The sequence below is a fragment of the Bidens hawaiensis genome, unplaced genomic scaffold (genome assembly GCF_021521415.1).
Source record: "Bidens hawaiensis isolate Kalapana, Puna unplaced genomic scaffold, B.hawaiensis_p1.1 tig00012610_1, whole genome shotgun sequence".
NCBI classification, from domain to species: Eukaryota; Viridiplantae; Streptophyta; class Magnoliopsida; order Asterales; family Asteraceae; genus Bidens; species Bidens hawaiensis.
The window spans coordinates 615712-639192 of NW_027492036.1; the positions used below are offsets into that span (position 1 = coordinate 615712).

Consider the following 23481-nt stretch of genomic DNA (forward strand, 5'->3'; position numbering starts at 1 on the left):
ATGTCCAATATAACATACTTTAAAATCATGTGCATTGGTGTTCGTTTGATTGGTCAACTAGCTGCAGCTTGAAAGTTAGTATTCGGTTGTCTAGAATAGTGAGTTGTTGCGTTTAACGCGAGGGTTGAAGTAATTAATGACCAATTCAGTTCGGGTGACTTTGGTTTGATGTACGGGCTGTTGGAAAAGTATTTTTATAAGTATTGGAGCTGAATTGGTTGTCGGTTACTCAAACGGGTCGGTACAACGCGTATTCACGTTTATTGAATAGTTGGTGCGTTGTGCTTGCGAGTTACCGACCCATCCAACTCGTGTGGTGTCGTGTGGGCTAGTAGGCTGTGAATTTATCAAATTGGGTCCACACGGGGCTGAGTTGGATGTTAAGTGCCTAAACAACTCTTAAACGCGCGTATTCGTCTCACCTAGTACTTCTGGGGGTAATTTGGGAATTCTTTATTCTCGGGAGTATCTAAGGGTTGTTTTGGCATAAACAAGGCCTTGGGGGGCTGTTATAATTAAACTTGGTGAGGTCGAGGATTTAGGTAATTCAAATCATATTAGAACGCCTCGTAGGATAAACAAGTCCTTTCGGCATCGTTAGTAATTATTGTGTATAATCCGACAGGCGTGTGAGTCGTGGGAGTACTTAGGGGTTCTCTAGCTCATGATGACTTTGTGCCTTGTGTCAGGTGAGTTCATGATGCCCCCTTTCACTCTTTTCACGTTTTGGGCTAGCATAAACACCGAACTGTTTTTACTTGATAAACCGCTTAAATGATTTTGCATAGACTCACAGCTCACTTGTATTATGGTATGTTATGTGATGATATTTAAGTATGTATACACATGTGATACCTTATGGCCCATAGGCTTACTTGTAGTATGGTATATCTTGGAACAGTATATACGTATGTAAATACATGTGTTACTTTATGGCCAATGATTGGCGATGTTAATTGGTTGTTATCAACTAAGGATGTTTGCTTATGCCTACTTTGTGTTTTGCATACGGAGGATGGAATGTTACGTGTTTGGGTTGTACGTGTGCTCGACCTTGATGTTATTACTTGGATGTTATGCATAGGGATATAATTATATAGATATATAAGTATGATTACTTATCGTTTATTATGGCCTAACTGTTCATATCCTGTATTATATTTTGAACTCTTGAAATGATTTATATAATGTTGTTTATTAAAACTTGAACTCACTCAGCTCAAGCTGACTTTGTGTGTATGTTAGTGTGAGTTTCGGGTTAAGAGGAGGATGCTTACCGCTTGGACGTGCTCGAGATTACTCGGTCGGTTGAAGGCATAGTTAGTCGGGAAAATTAATAATGAAGACTGTTTACTTTTAATTATTATTAAACGCATTTAAATTTGGTTTTGGGAACTTGTTTTAATACTTATGATTTTTCTGCTGATCTTATACTCTGAATTGGTTTTCGAAATAAAGTGAATTGATTTGAATTTTTAAATTTTTGCAAATTTTGTCATGATTACCAACTGTAGGATTCCCGGGATTCGGAGTTTGACACCTACGTGTCTACTTTTTACATAATTTTAGAACAAAAGCAAACATGGTCCGAAAATGGGTCAAAAATGCAGTTTTATACAGACTATATGTGCTGAATAAAAAGTGAGCTGTGTGGATTTTTGTATTATGTCCAGGTTTTAGAAATATTGTATAAAATCAACCGTAGCTCTAATAAAAGTCTATTTTATATTGTTGGAAAGTCCTATGTGTCTATTTTTTACGTAAATTTAGAACAAAGAAATATATGGACGTTAAGTGAGTCAAATCAACCGTTTTCGGCACCTGCGCAGAAACGAGCTACACTATAGAATATTAATTAATGATGAAAGGTTGCATGCATTTGGGTTAAACTTGAATATTGTTTTTTTAATGGTATATGTTGAGTTTTGTTGAGCTTTGTATGTGGTATGTCTTGAGATAGAATACTAATGTAGGGTGATTTAAATATTCACATTGTGTATTCTAAATAGTTAAAAGGTGGCTTGTTAACAAGCTAGGTAGCGGGATAGCTTGGAAGTCAAGGGGTCAAACGAACGAAGTGTATTCAAACTCCTACATGCAAAGGTAAGTTTAACTTACATTTACATTCATTTAGTAGTTGGTTAGTATCATATAACCGTTTGAAAAATTACAAATTATGCGTTTTTGAAGTAACTGATTAACGTAACTTTATATGGTGGAAATGGATCATTCCGATTCATCTAAAGAGTATCTCACTAAGTATAGCTTCAAATATGGGTCACGGGCTGTTTCAACCTAGTTAAAAAGCACACTTACCTACTTAACAGTTGGTTATTTTTATATAAATTATGTATAAAAGTTTTATGCTTCTTGTTTCTTTTGGGTGTATGGTATAATGAGTTGGTGCAAAACATTTTATGATTACAAGTTTTATACCCATGTAGTAATGGCATATGCTATTACATTTTGGACATGCTATGCTTTGAAGAAGGAATATGAGACAGTTGCAAATATGAGGTTACAATTTCAGTATATGACTACTTGCGTGACGAGATTGCTACTCAACTAATTTCAAATTAATAAAATTAATTTTGTATGCGTAGTATTATTTTCTATTTGGATTTTATGGATTTTGAAGTAATAATGTGTGATTTGGATTTTCTTTGATGTTTTGAATTTTCTTTTTATACTTATTTATCATTCGGGGTTCTAAACAAACAGATACATTTCATTCAGCATAAATTAGTTTAGAGGGTAAGATAGTCATTTTATATAGTTATTCAGATGTCCAACCAGACAGACATTAGCTTGTTCAGATTTTACTGGCTCAAACTTTCTTAATCATTCAAATCTCTTTATGGTTCAACATTTAATGATTCAACAACTACCAAACAGCCCTTTTGTTAAAGAAGAATCTGAACGAATTGGTTGGAACGACGATCAAAATTTGTGATGAGCTAGAGTTAAACGACGATCAAAACCCCTATTATAGCCAAACTTTAAAGAATGCTTTCAACACCACCTTGTCAAACATGTATGATGTTTACCTTACAAAATACGGGTCGTCTTCCCAAATTCATGACTCGTTAAGAGCTGTTGCCCAATCCCAATCCCAAACCGACCTTGAAATGGGGATGTACTACATGATCTGGGAAGACGCCGGTAAACGTCAAAAGGTAAACACCCCAAGCAATGAACTTGGAAGGTATGGTGGTACCAACTTTGTGAAACACATGACTCCGGATGAATTTAGAAGTCTTGATTTGCTGGCTTGGTGGAGGGGTAAGGAGGATGAGTTTCCGATCCTCGCCGCCATGGCCAAAGATTTACTAACGGTCCAAGCTTCCACGGTAGCTTCGGAGTCTGCTTTTTGTGTTTCTGGCAGGGTTATATCGATTAGGAGGACTCGACTCACTCCACCAGCTATAGAGATGTCGATTTGCTACAAGGATTACTTAGACTCTTTAGATAGGGCACAACATCAACGCTCACTCGAGGGGGAAATGGAGTATGAGGCGGGCTTGTATGAAGACGAGGTCAATGAAGGACATACTCAACCAATGACCGATGAAGAAGCCGCGTACGACGATTACCTAAGGAATAGCTCGGGATCGGGTAGCGAAGAAAATTAGTTAAAGAAACAGCAAACATGGAGGCAAATAATGAGTAACAAACAACAAGTTGTTCATGTAATCGTGTCTAAGCATTCTTTAATGTTTGTATTTTTGAGTTACGAATATGCGATAACGATTTAATGTTTGTATTTTTAATGTAAAAACTATAAATGAAAGTTATGTGTTTTTAATCTTCCAAGCAAAGAACCCTAACAACGAAAGCAAAGAATGGCTTCGGTCAGTCCGTTTTGCCTTGTAGTTACCGGTTTGCCTTGTAGTTACCGGTTTGTTTATACTGTGAAAAAATAATGGTTATTTAAAAAAAAAAAAAAACCGGTTATTAAAAAACCGGTTAATAAAAAAACCGGTTTATTCACCGGTTCTAACCGGTTTCTAAACCGGTCCTAACCGGTTAGACCGGTTAGGGTTTTGACAGACAAAAACCGGTTATTAACCGGTCCGGTTATTAACCGAACCGGTTTTTTTAAAAAAACCGATTTTGCACCTCTAGTTGGAAGTGGGAACCTCGAAAGCATTTCAAGTGGCCCATTTCTTATTAGAGTTGATTAAATGGGCCAAGCCATTTCAAAAGTTCAAGTGTTCAACAACCTACCTATAATTATATGCCCAAACCTTACCACTTTTGATACCTTACCACTTTTGATTCTTTGAAGTTAGGAATCTAAGGAAGTTTAATAACATTTTTGTTTATTTAGGCTAAGAATGCATCTTTTTTGTTTATATACGCTAACACAGCCAAAATGATAAAGATATGAACTATAACACAATGTCATAAACTTTCTTCAAGCATATGGTCTAGTTGACTTTTTTTACAGAAATAAAACACATAGAAGCCGACAATGGAAGTTTGATAAAATAAATAAATAAATAAAAATATGTATCTTATAAAAGTAGAAATGTTATAAATGATACCAAACAAATACAAGCCATAAGTCATAACTAAAAAAATGTAGCAAAATACTATTTACCTTCACTTAAAAGGTTCTTTTTATTGTTTTAAAACTTTCGGAGCTTTTTATTTGAACTCTCCTACGAGAGGGATTTGCTAAGAAGCCAATTGTGTCAAAATGTGTAAACGCCCTTACTATAATATGAATACACCATTAAAGAAAATCTAGATGCCCCGTTATACACACCCAATCTAACAAGTTTTTAAGAAAAGTTTATATATAAACCCAATAGGTCACACACGCAGAGGATGAGTTATATATAAAGAAAATCAATAATTCTCACACACACACACATATATATAGAAAAATGTTCAAATAAGAATAAAGAGTTTTCTAAGAATGGTAAGAACCAATATATTTTTGACATTTGGCATTAAAACCTATGGTAAAAGAATAATTCTAGGAATCTATGTCGGATATAATGATGAAAGAGTAATTCTAGGAAACTATGTTGGTTTTTGGTAATTTTAAATCTCAACCCTTGGATCCCCTAATCTAATGGCCCATAATTATTCGTATCATTTCTAAGAAACATTGTCTTTTTACAATAACCTATCTACCTATTCAAATAAAGTAAAATAAATGAGGACATTTGTCATGTTTTGGTTAATTCTTACAATTTTTTTCCTCCAAAATTAATATACCCTAATATATGTAATAAATCAATAATTATTCACTTTCCTTTTACACTATATTTATATAATATCTATATATTTTTATAAATATAAATATTAACATATTATTTTCCTATATATTTCAAATACTTGGTGAATTCCAAAAATCAACAACAAATCATGTTAATCAAATGAAAATTGTTTCGGGTTTTTTGTGGAAGTTAAATTTGATTTTATGGGTCAAAATTTGGTAAATAGATTGTTTGGTACAAGTTAGTTACATTTAGGTCAAAATTTGTTACGGGTCAAAAATGAAAAATTTTGAGTATTTTTAAAAGTTTGAGAATACAAAATAGATTTATCGTCAAATTTGTTATGGGTCCAAAGTATTGACTTTAAAATGTCAAAAGTATGAAAGTTAGAATTTTAAACATGATTCGGGTTTCAAGTTTATTTTTAAGGGCATTTTTTGAAATAATCATAAGGTTCGGGATTTGGCAAATTAACTATTTTTCCCTCGACTATTAAAACTTAAGAAAAGATTGCGACACTTTCGACATGCCACCCCCATGCCTATGAATGCTTCTAACTTTTATCAAAGCCCTCTGAAACTTATCAACATCTTTTTTATAGTGTAGCTCAGAAAAACATAGTTCTTGAAGAACATCCATTTTTAAAATTTAATATCCTACTTTCCTTTGATGGGTGGTAAATTGATAAATATATCAATAAAGGTAACGCCTCTTTTGTATTTAGGCTGAGTGGTTAGAACTACTATCGTATGAGAAGTCTTATTTTCAAAATTGGTTTATAACCAAAATTCTTTCAATTATACATATATGACACCGAGAATGAATTTTTCAATAGAAAGAAGCATTCTCAGGTACGAGTTTGCACGGACATTGTTTTATTAAGTTAATTTAAAAAAACCATTTTGTGATATAAATAAAATAAATTTATGTACACATTGTATAGATTTAAGCATAGATGTAATACATTTTTTTCATGTACGTTATGTAATTATTTATTTACTTATAATTTTATAATTTGAATTATCCCGTGTGTAACACGGGCTCTAAAACTAGTCCCTATATATATATATATAAACTTTTATATTTAATTATATGAATTTTTAATTTTTTAAGAAAGAAAAAATTTATATGAGAGTGGGCCAATTGTGGTCACCCACGCGGGCCACGCCCCTTCCATGGGCCGATCTTGATAGTCATCCTTCATTATTCACTTTTCTTATCTAAGTAACAGCAGCAGGAATTGAATTGGTTTGCATTTTGTACTGGACCAGACCAGAATGGGACACAAACATTTGGCTGGCAAGCAGGCCGCCTGGTCTGTGTGCCCTCTCTCAATAGTCAATACACCACGACCACATGCACCTTCCAATCATATCATCTTCTTTTGCTCTGGACTCACTTCCACCCTGACGGCCTGACCCACAAAACAAAACACAAGATAGATATTGTTGTAATTAAAACAATTATTTTTTATAATCTATTAATTAATTACTTAACAATAGGAAAAGAATTACAACTAACACATAATTAGCCTTCTAATTACAAGTATAAATTGATTTGTTTAAAGTGAAACAAAGGATTGTTGCGGGACTAATAACTCAAATGAGCGACTACTGAGAATGCGTAAATGTGAAAATGATCCATAACTCACAAAGTAATCTTTGTAAAACCTTTTTTAGTCATTAACCTTGTATTTATATAGTTGGTTTTATTTTTTATTTTAATAAGTCTAGTGTGTTGGTTATGTTGACCAAAATTAACATTCCGGTTATGTTTTTAATTTTACTTAAGAGTCTAGTCAATATTTCAGCTACTTTGACCGAACTTAATAAGTGAGTTACGAGGCCCATTGTATCTTTTATAATATAATATTTTTCCTATTAATAAACAATTTAAACATAAGCAGGTCATGAGTCACCAAATCGAGATAGCTTTTAAACGGGTTATAACATATCATTTATTTATGAAACCCTTTCATCATCAAACCCTAAGTATATTATTAAATTTCTTACAATAAAGAAAATTAAAATCCAAAAAATAAATTAAAAAAAGAAAAATATAAAACAACCATTCTCCCAAGCCATCAGATTGTTTTATTTGTAAATGAAGGCTTCTCACACATTTGACTAGAATTCACGGGTAAATGTCTCACCAAATTCAGATAGCTCTTAAACGGGTTATAACATCTCATTATATTAAAAATTAATCTTATCAAATATTTGATAAGAAAATCCTATAAAATAGGGATATACTAAAAATTAATATCCTATTTTATTTAAAAAATGATATTATTTATAATTAAGAAATAATTTTATAATGAAGAAAATAAACGGATAATGGGTATAACCAAACCCAGATAGCTTTTAAACTGGATTATAACATATCATTTATTTGTAAAACCATTTTATCATTAAACCTCAAGTATATTAATTATTACCTTTCTTATAATAAATAAAATTAAAATCCAAATATATATATATATATATATATATATATTAAAAACGAATAATGTAAAACAACCCCCGTAATACGGGGAATAAAATCTAGTGTGTGTGTGTGTATAGGGGAAATATATAATGAAAACTCACTTGAGTTGTGAAAACCCTATGTACATCATTTTTTTTACACACGTAATATATGTTGTAACATTTAATAAAAAACATCGAAAACTAAAAGAAAAAACTATTTTGCTATTTTTTAACATTTTTTTACTAATTTTTATATATGTTTTCAGAAGAGATAAAATTTTATATTTATATTTACATTTTTTATTCACTTTAATTGTGTACCACAAGATTTAAACTGTAATTAAAAATATGTTGTTGAGAATGAGTTTTTAGAGTTTTCACAACTCAATTGGGTTTTTATTTTAATATTACCCTATATATATATGTTTAAGTTCATGAGAGAAATGAGATTACTTTAAGAAATGAATATAGGCCACTAGTTTTATTTTAGTTTTTAAATGTTTAAAAATAAATGAAAAAAATGAAAATGCAACAATAAATGCATTCTCTCTCTTCAATTAATACAATTAATATAACCATAATAAATCACTCTCTAATTATGGATACACATATCCTATACGTGTGTAGGTTATATGTTTTTCGTGTGTAGGTAATATGTTTTCTTATTCTTAGAAAAAATGTATGTTATATGTTTTTGTTTAGGTTGTATATTTTTTATTGACATTTAATGCTAACGTATGTAAGAAAGTTTTTTGTATTTTTCATCACAATGTACATACGTGTTGATTGATATTGATATACTGAGTTGGAAGAAATTGGTTTTGGATAGAAAAAAAAATTAATATATGAATAAATTGTATTTGTGTAGGATAAAATTTTCAAGTGTAGGTTATATGTTTTTCGCGTGTAGGTTATACGTTTTCGTGTGCGTGTGTAGTTTATTAATGCTGCATTTTGTGTGTCGGTTAAATGTTTTCTTATTATTAGAACAAGTGTAGGTTATATGTTTTTGTGTAGGTTGTATACTTTTTTATTGATATTTAATGCAGTGGCGGAGCCAGGAATTTTTTCTTATGGGTTCGGGATTTTTCGGTACTTGATTTTTTCCGGCGTCAAGGTTTTCGGGCCTTAATGGGTCGGGTCAGATCGGATCGGTCATTCGGTCAAACAAATAATTCTATTCTAACATAATTGTAAACGATAAACATAAATATAATTGTAATTATAAATGACTATTTAAAAACTAACCTTGTTTTTTTTACTCATACTTGATTTGACTATATAAAAATCAAAATCAAAGAAAGAGTCGTCGTGAGGTACGGATCGAATGATCGATTGAAACCTTAAACACTTGAAGTTATCAAAAGCGAGAATCAATTAACCGTTGTTGAACCCGCTTAAAAAATCTTTTAATTAAATTGTGGAGAAAAAAATACAATTATACAAATAAATATGGCCTCATATTATAATATAATATAAATATTTTATTATGTTACAAGAATACACTGGAATGATATATAATATAATAATATGGATATCTTATAAGGCTTAAATCTATTCAAAGATGAATAGAGTCGTCGTGAGGTACGGATCGAATGATCGATTGAAACCTTAAACACTTGAAGTTATCAAAAGCGAGAATCAATTAACCGTTGTTGAACCCGCTTAAAAAATCTTTTAATTAAATTGTGGAGAAAAAAATACAATTATACAAATAAATATGGCCTCATATTATAATATAATATAAATATTTTATTATGTTACAAGAATACACTGGAATGATATATAATATAATAATATGGATATTTTACTGTAAGGCTTAAATCTATTCAAAGATGAATAGAGTCGTCGTGAGGTACGGATCGAATGATCGATTGAAACCTTAAACACTTGAAGTTATCAAAAGCGAGAATCAATTAACCGTTGTTGAACCCGCTTAAAAAATCTTTTAATTAAATTGTGGAGAAAAAAATACAATTATACAAATAAATATGGCCTCATATTATAATATAATATAAATATTTTATTATGTTACAAGAATACACTGGAATGATATATAATATAATAATATGGATATCTTACTATAAGGCTTAAATCTATTCAAAGATGAAAGACCACAAACATAAAAATAGAAAATACACACCTAACACCTGAAGCGATTAAGAGGACGCTGCAGAACTGGGCAACCGCCAACAATGGCAACTAGTGGGCAGCGGGTGATTTCCGAATTCCGATTGACGAAGGTAGAAGAAGGAGGGAGGAGCCAGCCGGCCAGCCAAATTCCAATTCCGGCCTTCCGGGTGATACTGTACGCAAGAATCAAATCGTCCGTGTTTTAGCTTCTTCTTCTTTTTTTTTAATTTCTATTTAGATATATGTTTAAGATTGTTAATTGGGTTGGGCTTATTAACCCATTTTATTAATAACTTTGGGTTTTTTTTATGGGTTCGAATATTTTTTTAAAAGGATACTGGGTTCGCTCGTAAATATGCATGTATAGATTACATATAAAACCGAAAATTTACCGGGTTTGGCTGAACTCGGTCGTTACTATGTGGCTCCGCCACTGATTTAATGCAAACACGTGTAAGATAGTTTTTTGTACTATTCATCACAATGTAACTACGTGTTGATGGATATTAATATATTGAGTTAGAAGAAATTGGGTTTGAATAGAAAGAAATTTTAATGTATGAATAAATTGTATTTGTGTAGGATAAAAATTCAAAAAGAAAAAATAACTTATAAAAAGAAATGAATTCTTATTATTTTTCAATTATAATAATTTGATTAGTTATATTAATTGAATATATAACTATTATATTTATTAGTTATATTAATTAAAGAGAGAGCATGCATTAATATTTTCCACATTTATATTTAAGCATTTGAAAAATAAAATAAAACTGGTGGTTCATATTCATTTCTTATATTTCTCATAGTAATCTCATTTCTTTCCTGAACCATCCCCTATATATATATATATATAGGGAGAGGATCATGAGAGAACTCCTTCTTAAAGAGAGTACTAGAGAACTAATAGAGAAATATTTTTAATTTAATTAAAAAATATTTTTAAATTTTCGTTTTTACAATTATTCTTGTATTTTGTTACCATTCACTCGAAAAATATAAAAAAAATAATAAAATAATAAAAAAACTCGTTGTAGTGCACATATGCAATACATCGACTTTTTTTTTATTGCATATGTGCACTAGTGTGTATTTTGATATGTGCAATAATGTTGAATAACATATATGCAATTTTTGTATTGTATTAGTGTAATAGTGTTATATTATATAAAAAAATACCAAAAAAACAATATAGTGCATATGTGCATTAGTGTTGTATTACGTATATGTGATAGTTTGTTTTGAGTACAATTATTTGTGTTTGTATTTGCATATAGTCAATAGTATGTATTGTATAATACAATTGTGCTGCATTATATGCAATAAAACACTATTATATATATGCAATACACATTAGTGCACATATGCACTACATCGACAGTTTTTTTCTTTTAGGAACAATATCATCTTATTAGAAGGAGGAAAGAAAAAAAATCGCAAAATATTTTTTTAAAAAAAGTTAAAAATAGTTTTTATTAGTTCTCCCTTTAAGAGGAGTTATTTCTAGATCCCACCCATATATATATACACACACATATATATATACATACATATATATATATAGGGTAAGGTTAAAATGAAAACCCATTTGAGTTGTGAAAACCCGCGAAAACCTTATTTAACATCGTTTTTTTTTGTTACATGTAATATATGTTGTAACATTTAATACAAAACATGAAAACATAAAAAAAAATGTTTTTATATTTTTTAACATTTTTTTACTAATTTTTATATATGTTTTCATAAGAGAGAAAAAGTTATATTTATATTTATATTTTTAATTCACTTTAATTGTGGACCACAAGATTTAAACATTAATTAAAAACATGTGGTTGAAAATGGGTTTTTAGAGTTTTTACAACTCAAGTAGGTTTTCATTTTATACTTAGCCTATATATATATATGTATATATATATATTAAAAAAAACTCGAAAAATAAAAAAAAATATTTAAAAAAAAAACTAAAAAACTCCTAAAGAATTATTTTTAATTAAAAATAAAAAAATATTTTCAAAATTCTTTCTTAACCATTATTCTTATATTTTCTTATATTTCACTTGATAAATAAAATAAAAAAACCCCCTGTAATGCACATACGTATTACTGTGCGATACCGTTATATTACACATGTGTATTACTATGTATTTTTGAGTTTAATAGTGTTTTATTGCATATATTCAATATTTGTGTATTGTATATGTGTAGTAGTGTTGTATTATATGGAAAAAAAATAATAATAAAATAAAAGTCGATGTGGTGTACATGTGCGTTAATGTTGTATTACACATACGTGCTAATGTGTATTCGATGTGTGTATTAGTCTTATATTGCATATATACAATAGTGTGTATCAAATATGTGCAATAGTGTTGTATTCTATGCAATACAAACACTTTTGCATATATGCAAGCACACTATTACACATGCGCACTATACAGACGAGGTTATCGACAAGTGTCTTTTTTTTTGAACCAATAACAACATATAAGAATAATGGAAAAAAATAAACTTCAAAAAAAAAATTTTAAAAAGTTAAAAATAGTTTTTTAGAAGTTTTTAAGTTTTCTCTTTAAGAGGAGTTTTCACTAGAACCCACCCCTATATATATATATAGGAGAGATTTCAAATGAGAACCCCTTTGAGTTTTAAGAACTCGAAAGAACTCAGTGTAACGATTTTTTTTTCGAAATTTTTTTTACACATGTGTAATATGTGTAGGTTACATATACGTAAAAAAATTACATAATTTTTTACGTACCGAGTCGACTTTTTACACATGTGTAACGGACGTAAAAGTTAGTGTAACCATTTACATCTTTATTTTCTCTCATACTTTTGACTTTTTTGTCAGATTTAATCTCAACCACATATTTCAATCCAATTAATTAAATGTGTGACCTAGAATTGAGTTATTAAGTTTTTAAAACTAACCATGGTTCTCAAAATATTACTCCTCTCTCTCTTTATATATATATATAGAGAGAGAGATGATGCAAGGTGTCCAAACTCTATATCTTCCCAAATCAAAAATATTCCTTCTTACCAGACAAGATCGAGATATGAAATAAAACCATATCTTCATCAAATCAATTCTCAATTATTATTTATTAAATATTGATTTCCCCTCCTTTAAATCTTGTCGAGTTGTTTCCACCCTTTCTTTTCCTTTTTATTTTAATCAATTGACAACTAAAAGGGAGAAAAAAACACACACCCCACATCTAAAAATAGCCTTAGTATATCAATTTTCAACAACATACGTTTTATCATTTTGGTAGTTGAATACTAGTGATCCTCCATAAATTGTAGTTGAATACTATTGATCCATGTATATGTTATTTAAAAGGGCAAAGAAGATTATTAATAATCAGTGGTTAAAATACAACAATTTTTTATGGTATATTACAATAAAAGATTACCAGGATGTAAAGCAAAACCATATTAAGTTGGGGGAAAATGTTTCTTTTTGTGTTGTGAAGAAAAAAAAACGAGAAAAGAATAAGGAGGGCAGGTTGGTAATAGTAATACATTAGAAATCATATCAAAATTGTAATTAATATGTGTAAATTGACTTGATAAAAAAAAAGGTTAAAAAGACAAGTTTTACATGTACAATAACTTGGTTCCTATCATCAATCATCATGTAATGTAATTGTAATGTAATAAAAGACGAAACTAAAAAATATTAGGCTTGATCGGAGTTGGTGACTTTAAGCCTCATGGTTGGGGAGTCTAGTTGTGAGGGTGATAAAGGAGGCGTCAATGACGGCGCTGGAGGCGATGGGGAAGCGGATGATGAAATTGTTAGAGGCGATGGAGAGGTTGAAGCGGACGGTGATATCGTTGGTGGTGATGGTGATGGGGATGCGGATGGTGATGGTGATGGGGAGGCAGATGGTGAAGTTGTTGGTGGTGATGGGGAGGCAGAGGAGGGCGGTGTGTGAGAGTGAGACATCTCTTGTAGTTTTCTTTTGTTAAAACTTGCAGCAGCAGCAGCAGCTTTCTCTTGTTTGTTGTTATTGCTATTAGAAGCAGCATCTCTTATTGTATTCGTATTGGTAGTACTGCCGAATATGTAATCTTTCAAACGTTTGACATCAGATAGCTTTACAGGCTTTACAATGAAATCCTCTACACCTTCTTCCAAACACCTGAAATCAATTCAACAATTAGTTGTAGCCCAAATGAATATCAGTAATTAAACTCTAACACTGCATTCTTGAGTTTTTTATTTAAGAATTTAAAAAAGAAAAGAAAGGATAAGAAAATTTTTCTTATTTTATTCTTGAGTTTTCTTTTTAAAATAAAAGAAAGAGAATGTAAAGAAAATTTAAGCCTTTTTTTCCTTCAAAACTTTCCAGCAAAATATGGTCGGATTGTGAAGGAAAAGCTTATATATTACTAATTTACCCATCTTGACCTTCTTATCTAACTCAAGAATAAAAACATAATTGTAAAGTTACAAGTTTTTTTCTTATCTTTTCCTTCTTATCTAACTCAAAAATGTAGTTAACACTTTTTTTTTCTTTCTTTTTTTATTTTAACTCGAGAATGTCTTTTAAGTATATAATTTCTTTTATTTTCTTCCCTTATCTAATCTTATCATTTCTTTTTCTTGTATTTTAAACCCGAGAAGATAGCGTTACACTAATAGCAATAGTAAGGTACCTGTCAATGCGTGCTAGAACGTTTTCAGAGGACATGATGACAACTGGAACCTCTCGGAAGGTTGCAGAGCCCTTAATCTTTTTGAGCAACTCGTAACCGGTCATTCCAGGCATACAGTAATCGGTGATAATCAGATCTACCTTCAATCCCCGGGGGAGTATGGAGGTTGTGGTTTTGTCCTGATCCAGGAGGCCTAGGTATTGCAAGGCTCTCCGGCCGCTTTCCACCGCCGTCACTATTAACAACCAAAGTCAGTCACATGTCATGAGAATTTGAATCATGAGTTTACTAATTACTACCTTTACAGGAGGTGATTTTCAGCAGACGTTCAATGACCTTGCGATCCACGAGGCTGTCATCCACGGCAAGCACATGAACATCACCAACACCAGTACCAAAGTCATCGGCTGACCTCCAGCACCGGCGATGAAGCATGCCTCCCACCCCGTTTCTAGCCATTAAATGAAATGAAAGAAATTTAGAGGAATGAAGAAAGCCTTTTTTAGATATATATATTTATATATATAAATGAACAAGGAAGAGACAGTGGTCGAGGTCAGCATCACAAATAAAAGAAGAAAAAGAAGATCTTTGGAAATCTACTTTATTATTAAATGTTTGTTTATAACAAAATATGGTGAGATTCTCAAATCCACTTTGGTGGTCACCCCTTGATTGTTTTCTTTCCCGCAATATCATTCATTAACTACTTCCTATTCATTTTCTTATATATAAAATAGTAGTTTTTGAGCTCGTGTTACATACGAGATAATTCAAATTATAAAATTATAAATAAAACAAATAATTATATGATGTATATGAAAAAAAATGTATATCTATGATTGTATCTATACAATTTGTACATAAATTGATTTTATTTATATCACATAATGGTTTTTTTAAATGAATTTAATAAAAAAAATGTCGTTGCAAAATCGTACCCGAGAATGCTTCTTTCTATTGAAAAATACATTCTCGGTGTCATATATGCATAATTGAAAGAATTTTGGTTATGAACCAATTTCGAAAATAAGACTTCTCATACGATATTAGTTCTAACCACTCAGCCTAAATACAAAAGACGCTTTACCTTTATTGATATATTTATCAATTTACCACCCATCAAAAGAAAGTAAGATATTAAATTGTAACAATGGATGTTCTTCAAGAACAATGTTTTTCTGAGCTATACTATAAAAAAGATTTTGATAAGTTTCAGAGGGCTTCTCGACTTTGTCATAATGACAACATAAAAAATAACATGTTCACCCATTCAATTTTGTGAATATTTTGTTTCATTTGAGCATAGTTTTGCATGACATGCTTCCCATACAACGTTCTGATCACAATTAAAGGAAAAATTAATGTTGACATAAATATTTTCATTTGAGAAACGTGATTTGTTGTTGATTTTTGGAATTCACCAAGTATTTTGAAATATATAGTAAAATAATATGTTAATATTTATATTTATAAAAATATATAGATATTATATAAATATAGCGTAAAAAAACTGAATAATTATTGATTTATTACATATATTAGGCTATATTAGTTTTGGAGAGAAAAAAATTGTGAGAATTAACCAAAACATGACAAATGTCTCCATTTATTTTACTTTATTAGAATAGGTAGATATAATAATTAAACATAAAAGCGTGGTGAGCATGCAATAAATGAAAGGGCGACAATACTAGTAGTCGAGTTTTTTGTTTAAGGAAAGTAGTTCGTATAAATCTCAATCAGCCACAGGGCCCGTATACTTGTCTGGAGAGCTTGATGAGTGTTCGAACCTATTAAGTCAAAACATGTCACACCAAACGTCACACGAACTAAAGTAATCATTTGAAGAATATTATCTTTTATATCAAAAGAAATGTTTTATCGAGGTTTAAAGCTATAAATCAGACTAAATGTCTAAAGCTAAATCATTCGATCTAGATATATTATTAAACTATTATTCTTGAACACTAGGTCAGAGGTAATCGTTCATCAAATATACAAACATTGTATCAAAAGGTGAATATGCTCAACCCTTTTGCATGAATACAATACCTTTTTACAAAGCATATAGGGTATGTTTGATATGGGGTAATGGAATAGATGAGGGAATGGAATGGACATGGTAATGGAATGAACAAAGGAACGAAGTAGATCATTACCATTCCATTGTCATGTTTGGTTACTATATAGGAATGAAATGATTAATCACTTTATTTTTATTATTATTAATATTTTATTAGTAATAATAATAATAATATGAATATTCATAATAGTAATAACAAATGTTGACTTTTTGACTTTTTCATTCTTTAAATAAATGAAAAAAAAAACACCCATCCCCAAAACAATGAAAATCCTAAAAATGGAAGGAGTTTTATTCCTATGAAATGATCTTTTTTATTCATGCATGGTAACCAAACATGTTTTTTTCCATTCATTTGAAAAATGACCCATTACATTAGGGGTGTTCAGATTTCGATTCGCATTCGAAACATTCGAAATTCGATTCGAATTCGATTATTAAGATTCGAATTCGGTTTTAAAGAATTCGAATTCGATTCGATTCATATTCGAGTATATTAATCGAATACGAATTAAATACGAGATTATGATTTATTATTCGATTCGATTCAAAATTCGAATTCAAATTATGTATACATATATGTGTGTGTATATATAATTACTTTTTTAATTTGTGTCAGATCCTTACATAATAAATATCAATTACAAATTATTAAACCCAATACGCCATACTATTGTCTCCTAGCCTATACTAATATGGGTGTTATTTACTTCTTGTTTTGAATATTTTGAATTTTATACCATTTGTAGTTTAGTTTTGAATTTATTATCATGCGATATTGTAGCTACTTTAAATTTATATGTTTCTTTTGCAATTATGGTTATAGTTTTCGAATGTTTGGCATAGGTAAACTTGAATTAGATTGTATTTATTCGAATTAAAATCGAATTTATTCGAATTCGATTCGAATTCGAGTTTCAAATACGAATTCGAATCGAATTTCGAATTAGGCATATAATACAAATACGATTACGAATCGAATAGTTCAACTTTAATCGAATACGAATACCGGTAAAAAAACAGTTATTCGGATTATTCGATTTGATTTAACTTGAAAATTCGTTATTCGATTCGATGAACACTCCTACATTACATTCCCCCTCATATTCCTTCATACCAAATACTACCATAATCTTTTAAAATTATGGATATTTATCTATATTTAAAGATTCAAAAAAGTATTCATATGAGGGTTGGTTTTAAAATTATGGATATTTATCTATATTTAAAGATTCAAAAAAGTATTGGTATGAGGGTTGGTTCAAATCTTCTAAAATGTATTGATAAAAGGTAGTATAGACACCCAGACTAAAATAAGTATGTATCTGGATCCTTACATATATGATCTATAGTGGGCACACTATAGACATACTGACCATGGGGCAAGCGTATTTTTAGTTCCGATGAGATAGATTGAGACCCACTAAGTCGTTGAACTCTATTGGAGTTGTGTCATAACGAATTTTGAAAACCTTTTATTGAGTTAACGTTATTCACCAGCATATAGCTGACGTATTTACAAAAGTGTTTTCAGGTAACTAGGAGTAAGGCATAGAGGTGGAATGCCTAGTGGAGACTGGAGATAGAAGATCACTAGGCATAGCATATAGCTGGGCTCGGCTAATTTTTGTAAACAAAACATATGTAAACTTGTTTTTAAACAAGTTAGTTTTGTAAATGAAAAGAGTATCTAATTCCTGATGTTATAGTATTAAGCATTTCTTGCTGCGTAAACAAACTTTGATAGAGTAACAGAACCGAGTACCAACTGTTGGTCACATGTCTAGGCCTCTGAGGCCAGATGTGACCCCAAGTTATCTTTTGTCGGGGAAACTAATCCGCCCGAAGGCCCACTAGTGGTAAAAAAACCAAATGCCCTCATGATCGAACCGAAGATCACAAAAATTCCGGTCTTCCTTCCTTTTAGTCTACTCTACTGTAATTTAAAAGTTTTCTTTTGATCTAAAACCTTTATTTATTCATGTATTAACTGATTACCAACAAATTATCTTAGGCACCTCATTTAATTTATTGATGATTTTACACATCATACATAGTACATACATATATACATACATACATACATACATAACAAACACACAGATACATAACATAAACACATACATACATATATAACATACACACATACATCTACCTGGAAAAAGACACTTTTACCCATGTGGATGGCATGTCATCTTTACCCGTTAAGGTGCGGATGAGCTCTGGGTCTTTCGCGCCCTGGATGAAAGCAGCGCGAACAAGATCTTCGCTAATATTACCCAAACTTAGCTTCTTTGAGTTGAAGCGAGTGATGAAGTCTGGCAAAGATTCATCTTCCTCTCGAATGCATTTGAGGATTGTCCATTGCTCTTCGGTATACTTTCTTTGTTGGCTGAAGTGTTGGCTAAACTTCTGTTGGAAGTCTGCCCAGTCGTAGATGTGGTTGACCGGTAGACGATCGAACCACGCTCTAGCTGGCCCAACAGGCGTCATTTGGAACATGTAACACCACGTAGGTTCCGTCCAATTACTGACGGTTGCCCCCGCTATGAATCTGTTTAAATGATCGTCTGGATCAGATATACCATCGTAAGTGCCGATGTTGGACATCTGTTTGGCACTTTTCGGGGCGATTGCTTCCGCAATGTCCCTTGCAAATTTGGACGTTCTCGCATTTGCCACAGTTGGTCTGAATGTTTTGGAGAAGTCACGTGGGTTTCCACCCGCGTTTTTTGGTTTGAAGGTTTCTCCAAAATTCCTTCTCGTTTGGAAGTCCGTTTCTTTACGCTTCCCTTTCGCCCTATGGCGAGGGTTTGCGTCGGTGTCGGATTCCTCCCGATCATCGTCCGAGGACTCGCATTCACTGCTCATGTTGAGCTGTTGAGTGCTTCCAAATTCGTCAGCCTGTTGGACGGAACGCAAGCGTTCGTCCAACTCATCTTGGAATTCCTTCTGACGTGCCTCCGCCCACGCTTTAACTTGTTCAAGTGTTTGGCGGGGGAGTCTCGTCTGTTGTCTTTCCGCCTGGGTATTATTGAATCCCAGGGGATGGTTGTTTACTGCACTTGCCCCAGCTTGGGTAACTGGGGTAGTGTTCGTAAAATTTACTGCACTTGCCCCGGCTTGGGTAACCGGGGTAGTGGTCGTAAAAACTGTGTAGTCGCCGGTATTCCTCCCAGTAGCTGGGGTTGTGGTTACCGGAGTTTCTTTAACCATCTTTCCAGAAGTTTGAAAAAACTGAAAAGAAATGAAGTTCTAGCTTTTATGCACGGATGGCGCCAATGAAGAAACACTAATCGACCCCGGGCAGATTACGGATAATCTGGGGGTTAGATAGATGTTTCCCACGAGGGGTTAGACCCGGCAAAGATGGTTCTTCTGATAACCTGCAAAACAGACACCGTGAGCTCGTCACTGAGAAGGGGGGGTTCCTCCTTGTGACCACCCTCCGGCGTGAGAATCAGACTAGATTGCTCTTGAATATAAGTGTATATTAAGAGATTGCTAGAGCAGATATCAGGTATAATATGTAAGATACAAGATAGTATATGATAAGATGATAAGATGAGATGATCATACCATTTGGGGTATTTATAGCCGAAGGTAGGTTTCCAAGAAGGTATAGCCGGCTGAACAGTATTCCTGTTCTACCAACTGTGGCCTACGCACGTGCCATGCTGGTAGTTGGTGGGTAGGCAGCGGCTGACAGTGACCAGGCCTGCTGTGTACTATTCCTTTTCCACCAACTGCCGGCTGTGCACGTGGTATGACAGGAGTTGGTGAGTAGGCAGCGGCTAATAGTGACATACAGTACAAGAGCATGCTGCTCGCCATACTGTTGTCAATGAGCTGTCGTATCTCTGGTCAGATCTTTTGCCCATACCTCGTCAGGTACAGTACAAAAGATTTTCCCGTATCGTACGGACTGGCTTATTTGGGCGGGAGTATTCCCCCTCCCGCCTTTGTGCGGGATTGTTCCCGGCTTTGCTCATTCATTCAGGTGACAACTGAATTATTGAGAGCTAAGTGCCTTGTGCGTGTAGCCTTGCTGCGCGGGTGGCCTTCCCTGATGGCTTGTATCCGCAGCTGCGGGAACATGCGGAGTACTTCATTGGGAGGCATTTCCTGCGGGAACAGCTTGCGTACTGCGCGTAAGGACGTCACGTCTCTGAGCATGGTGGGTCCTGCGGATCCAGTTGGTTTCTGCGCAGACGTCTCTCTTCAAGGTGAGTCCTGCGGGTCCAACTGGGCTCTGCTGGGACCTACCTCTTCAGAACCACACTACAAGGGAAAAAGGATAAAAAAGGATTAAAATCAATTAAGGTGGAGACTAAATAAAAATATTATTTGGAAATTGTATGTTATACAAAAATCCATCAATTTTAGCAGTGAAAAGGTGTTTGAAAATTATAAGAAAGTGCAGATTCGGGAGTCCAATGAAATCTTTTAGTAGGTTCCATTCAAATTACATTTTCTTGGTTGGACTTTTGTCCCACCTCTAAACTACATATTGAAATATCTAACTATTATATTAAAATAATACATAATTTTCATATGACATTTAACTAAGCGATTTACATAGTATTCCATCTTAATAATTTTTAAAATTATAATTATAGTAATAAGCTATTTAATTTTAATACTATCATCATTTATATAATTACTAACAAAGTTATAAATATAACTTTAAATGTTGTATTAAATGAACTTTTTATATATTTATGACTTATAAAATTTTATTTATCATTATTTATATTTTATGAATTCATAAAGTATGTTATTAATTATATCTATTATTAAATTTATTTTTTTTTGTTATATTTTTTTAACTATCCGTGTATTAACGGGCTATATCCTAGTATAAAAATATTTGTTTACATTGAAAATAATAGGAACCAAACGGGTAACAAGCTTTGCAACTAGCCATTTTTAAATTGAAAAACTAAGTCTCTTATAAACTACACTAACATTTTTTTTATTGGTATTAAATCTTGGTTATCATGTGGAAAAATTTTACGAGGCTATCCGCTAAATCATGCTTAGCAATTTAATTTATAACAAATATCGATAACAGTTAATAATATTTAAGATTGAATATATCATCTATCTTTGTCATGCATATGGTTCAGAATTCTATTATTTGATGATATAGTTGGTTTGTAAAATCTAGTAGAATCAAGATGGTCAAAAGTTGTAACATGAAATTAAAAACTTGATTTTTCTAATAAAAAGAATAAAAAAACCCTTTTAAGGTTGACTACACGGTCATTAAAAGGCAAATGGAATTTGATTTTTGGTGTTAAGGAAAGAAACATATAATTAAAAACGAAATACGTATAAGACCCGGTCAAGAGAATCTTAACCTTTAATTTCTTGTTTTCTTCACTTGTTTAGATATAATAATACTCACTAATAAATCAACAGACCACCATAAATTGTCTTTAAAAGCAAATAAATCAAATAAAGATAATTATATATATATATATATATATATTTGGATTTTAAATTTATTTATTGTAAGAAAGTTAATAATTAATATACTTGAGATTTAATGATAAAATGGTTTCACAAATAAATTTATAATATATATAAATGAAAACCCTGAAATCCTACGTGTCGCGATGTGGTCGCTCCTCCTTTTATGGAAGCCACCAGATTGCTTGATTTTTAAATGGAGGTCTCTCATTGATTTAACCCAAATTCATGGGTATGAGTCTTACCAAAACCAGATAGCTCTTAAATGGGTTATAACATCTCATTAAATTAAAAATTAGTCTTACCAATTATTTGATAGGAAAATCCTATAAAATAGGGATATACTAAAATTTAATATCCAATTTAAAAAGAAAAATATATTATTTATAATTAATAAACAATTTTATAATAAAAAAACATAAGCGGGTCATGAGTCACCAAATACAGATAGCTTTTAAACAGGTTATAACATATCATTTTTTTACGAAACTCTTTCATCATCAAACCCTAAGGTAGCGTTTGGTATGCATTAATGATAGGGGGAATGGAATGATTCATTACGTAGGAATTAAAAAAGTGGTGTTTGGTTGCTCAATGGAATGGAATCATCCATTACACATGGAATCCCATTCCATCAAAACCATTCCTTCCTACCCCCCTTTTTTTTTCATTCCATTCCTCCTTCACCCTACTTTCTCAACAACACCATCACCACCTAACAACAACTACCACTACCATCGCCATCACTGACCCCTTACCGCCACCATCGCCACCACCGCCTCCGCCACCACCACCACCACCAGAGCAACCACCGCCATCGCCGTCGCCACCATCGTTGCTGTAACCATCGAAAACATTGTCACCGCCGCCCCCTAACCATCACCGCCACCCTACCATCGCCATCACTACCAATGCTACCACCGATTGACCACCACCACCCCTATTTCCACCGTCGCCACTGCCACCACAATTTTCGTTGCCGGAGCTAACACCACCACCATCGCCATTGCGATTTTTTTTTTTTGTAAAAAAAATTATTTTGAGATATGAGTGTTTTTATTATTTTTATTTAAATCATACATTTTTTTAGGATACCAAACAACATAAAGTAATAATTTAATTCATTCTCATTGGTTAACCCAAGACAAAGGAATGGAATGATCAATTTCATTCCCCTGTCCATTCTATTCCTTCTTCCATTCCATTCCCCCTTCATTTCATTACCTCCAACCAAACATACCCTAAGTATATTATTAACTTTCTTATAATAAATAAGTATATACTAAAAATTAATATCCTATTTTATTTAAAAAAATATATTATTTATAATTAAGAAACAATTTTATAATAAAGAAAATAAATGAGTAATGGGTATCATCAAACCCAGATAGCTTTTAAACCGGATTATAACATATCATTT

At 32.0% G+C, this 23481-nt stretch overlaps 1 protein-coding gene across 1 annotated transcript; it reads right to left on the reverse strand.

Annotated features, from left to right (window-relative positions):
* Window positions 1-13517: 13517 nt before the first annotated feature.
* Window positions 13518-23068, reverse strand: LOC143541539 (uncharacterized). Its single transcript, XM_077034341.1, has 5 exons — window positions 22983-23068; window positions 22813-22899; window positions 14800-14951; window positions 14501-14735; window positions 13518-13983 (listed from the first exon to the last, which is right to left on the reverse strand). Exons 1-5 carry the CDS (start codon window positions 23066-23068, stop codon window positions 13518-13520), a joined length of 1026 nt encoding a protein of 341 aa, XP_076890456.1.
* Window positions 23069-23481: the final 413 nt, after the last annotated feature.

What these genes read in the sequence shown, in the direction of transcription:
- LOC143541539 (XM_077034341.1), bottom strand. Translation starts at nt 23,068, where the DNA reads ATGGCGATGGTGGTGGTGTTAGCTCCGGCAACGAAAATTGTGGTGGCA. An exon ending in GGGGTGGTGGTGGTCAATCG is followed by an intron (nt 22,900 to 22,982) that starts GTGGTAGCATTG and finishes CGATGGTTACAG; the next exon opens with CAACGATGGTGGCGACGGCG. An exon ending in GTTCTAGCACGCATTGACAG is followed by an intron (nt 13,984 to 14,500) that starts GTACCTTACTAT and finishes AATTGATTTCAG; the next exon opens with GTGTTTGGAAGAAGGTGTAG.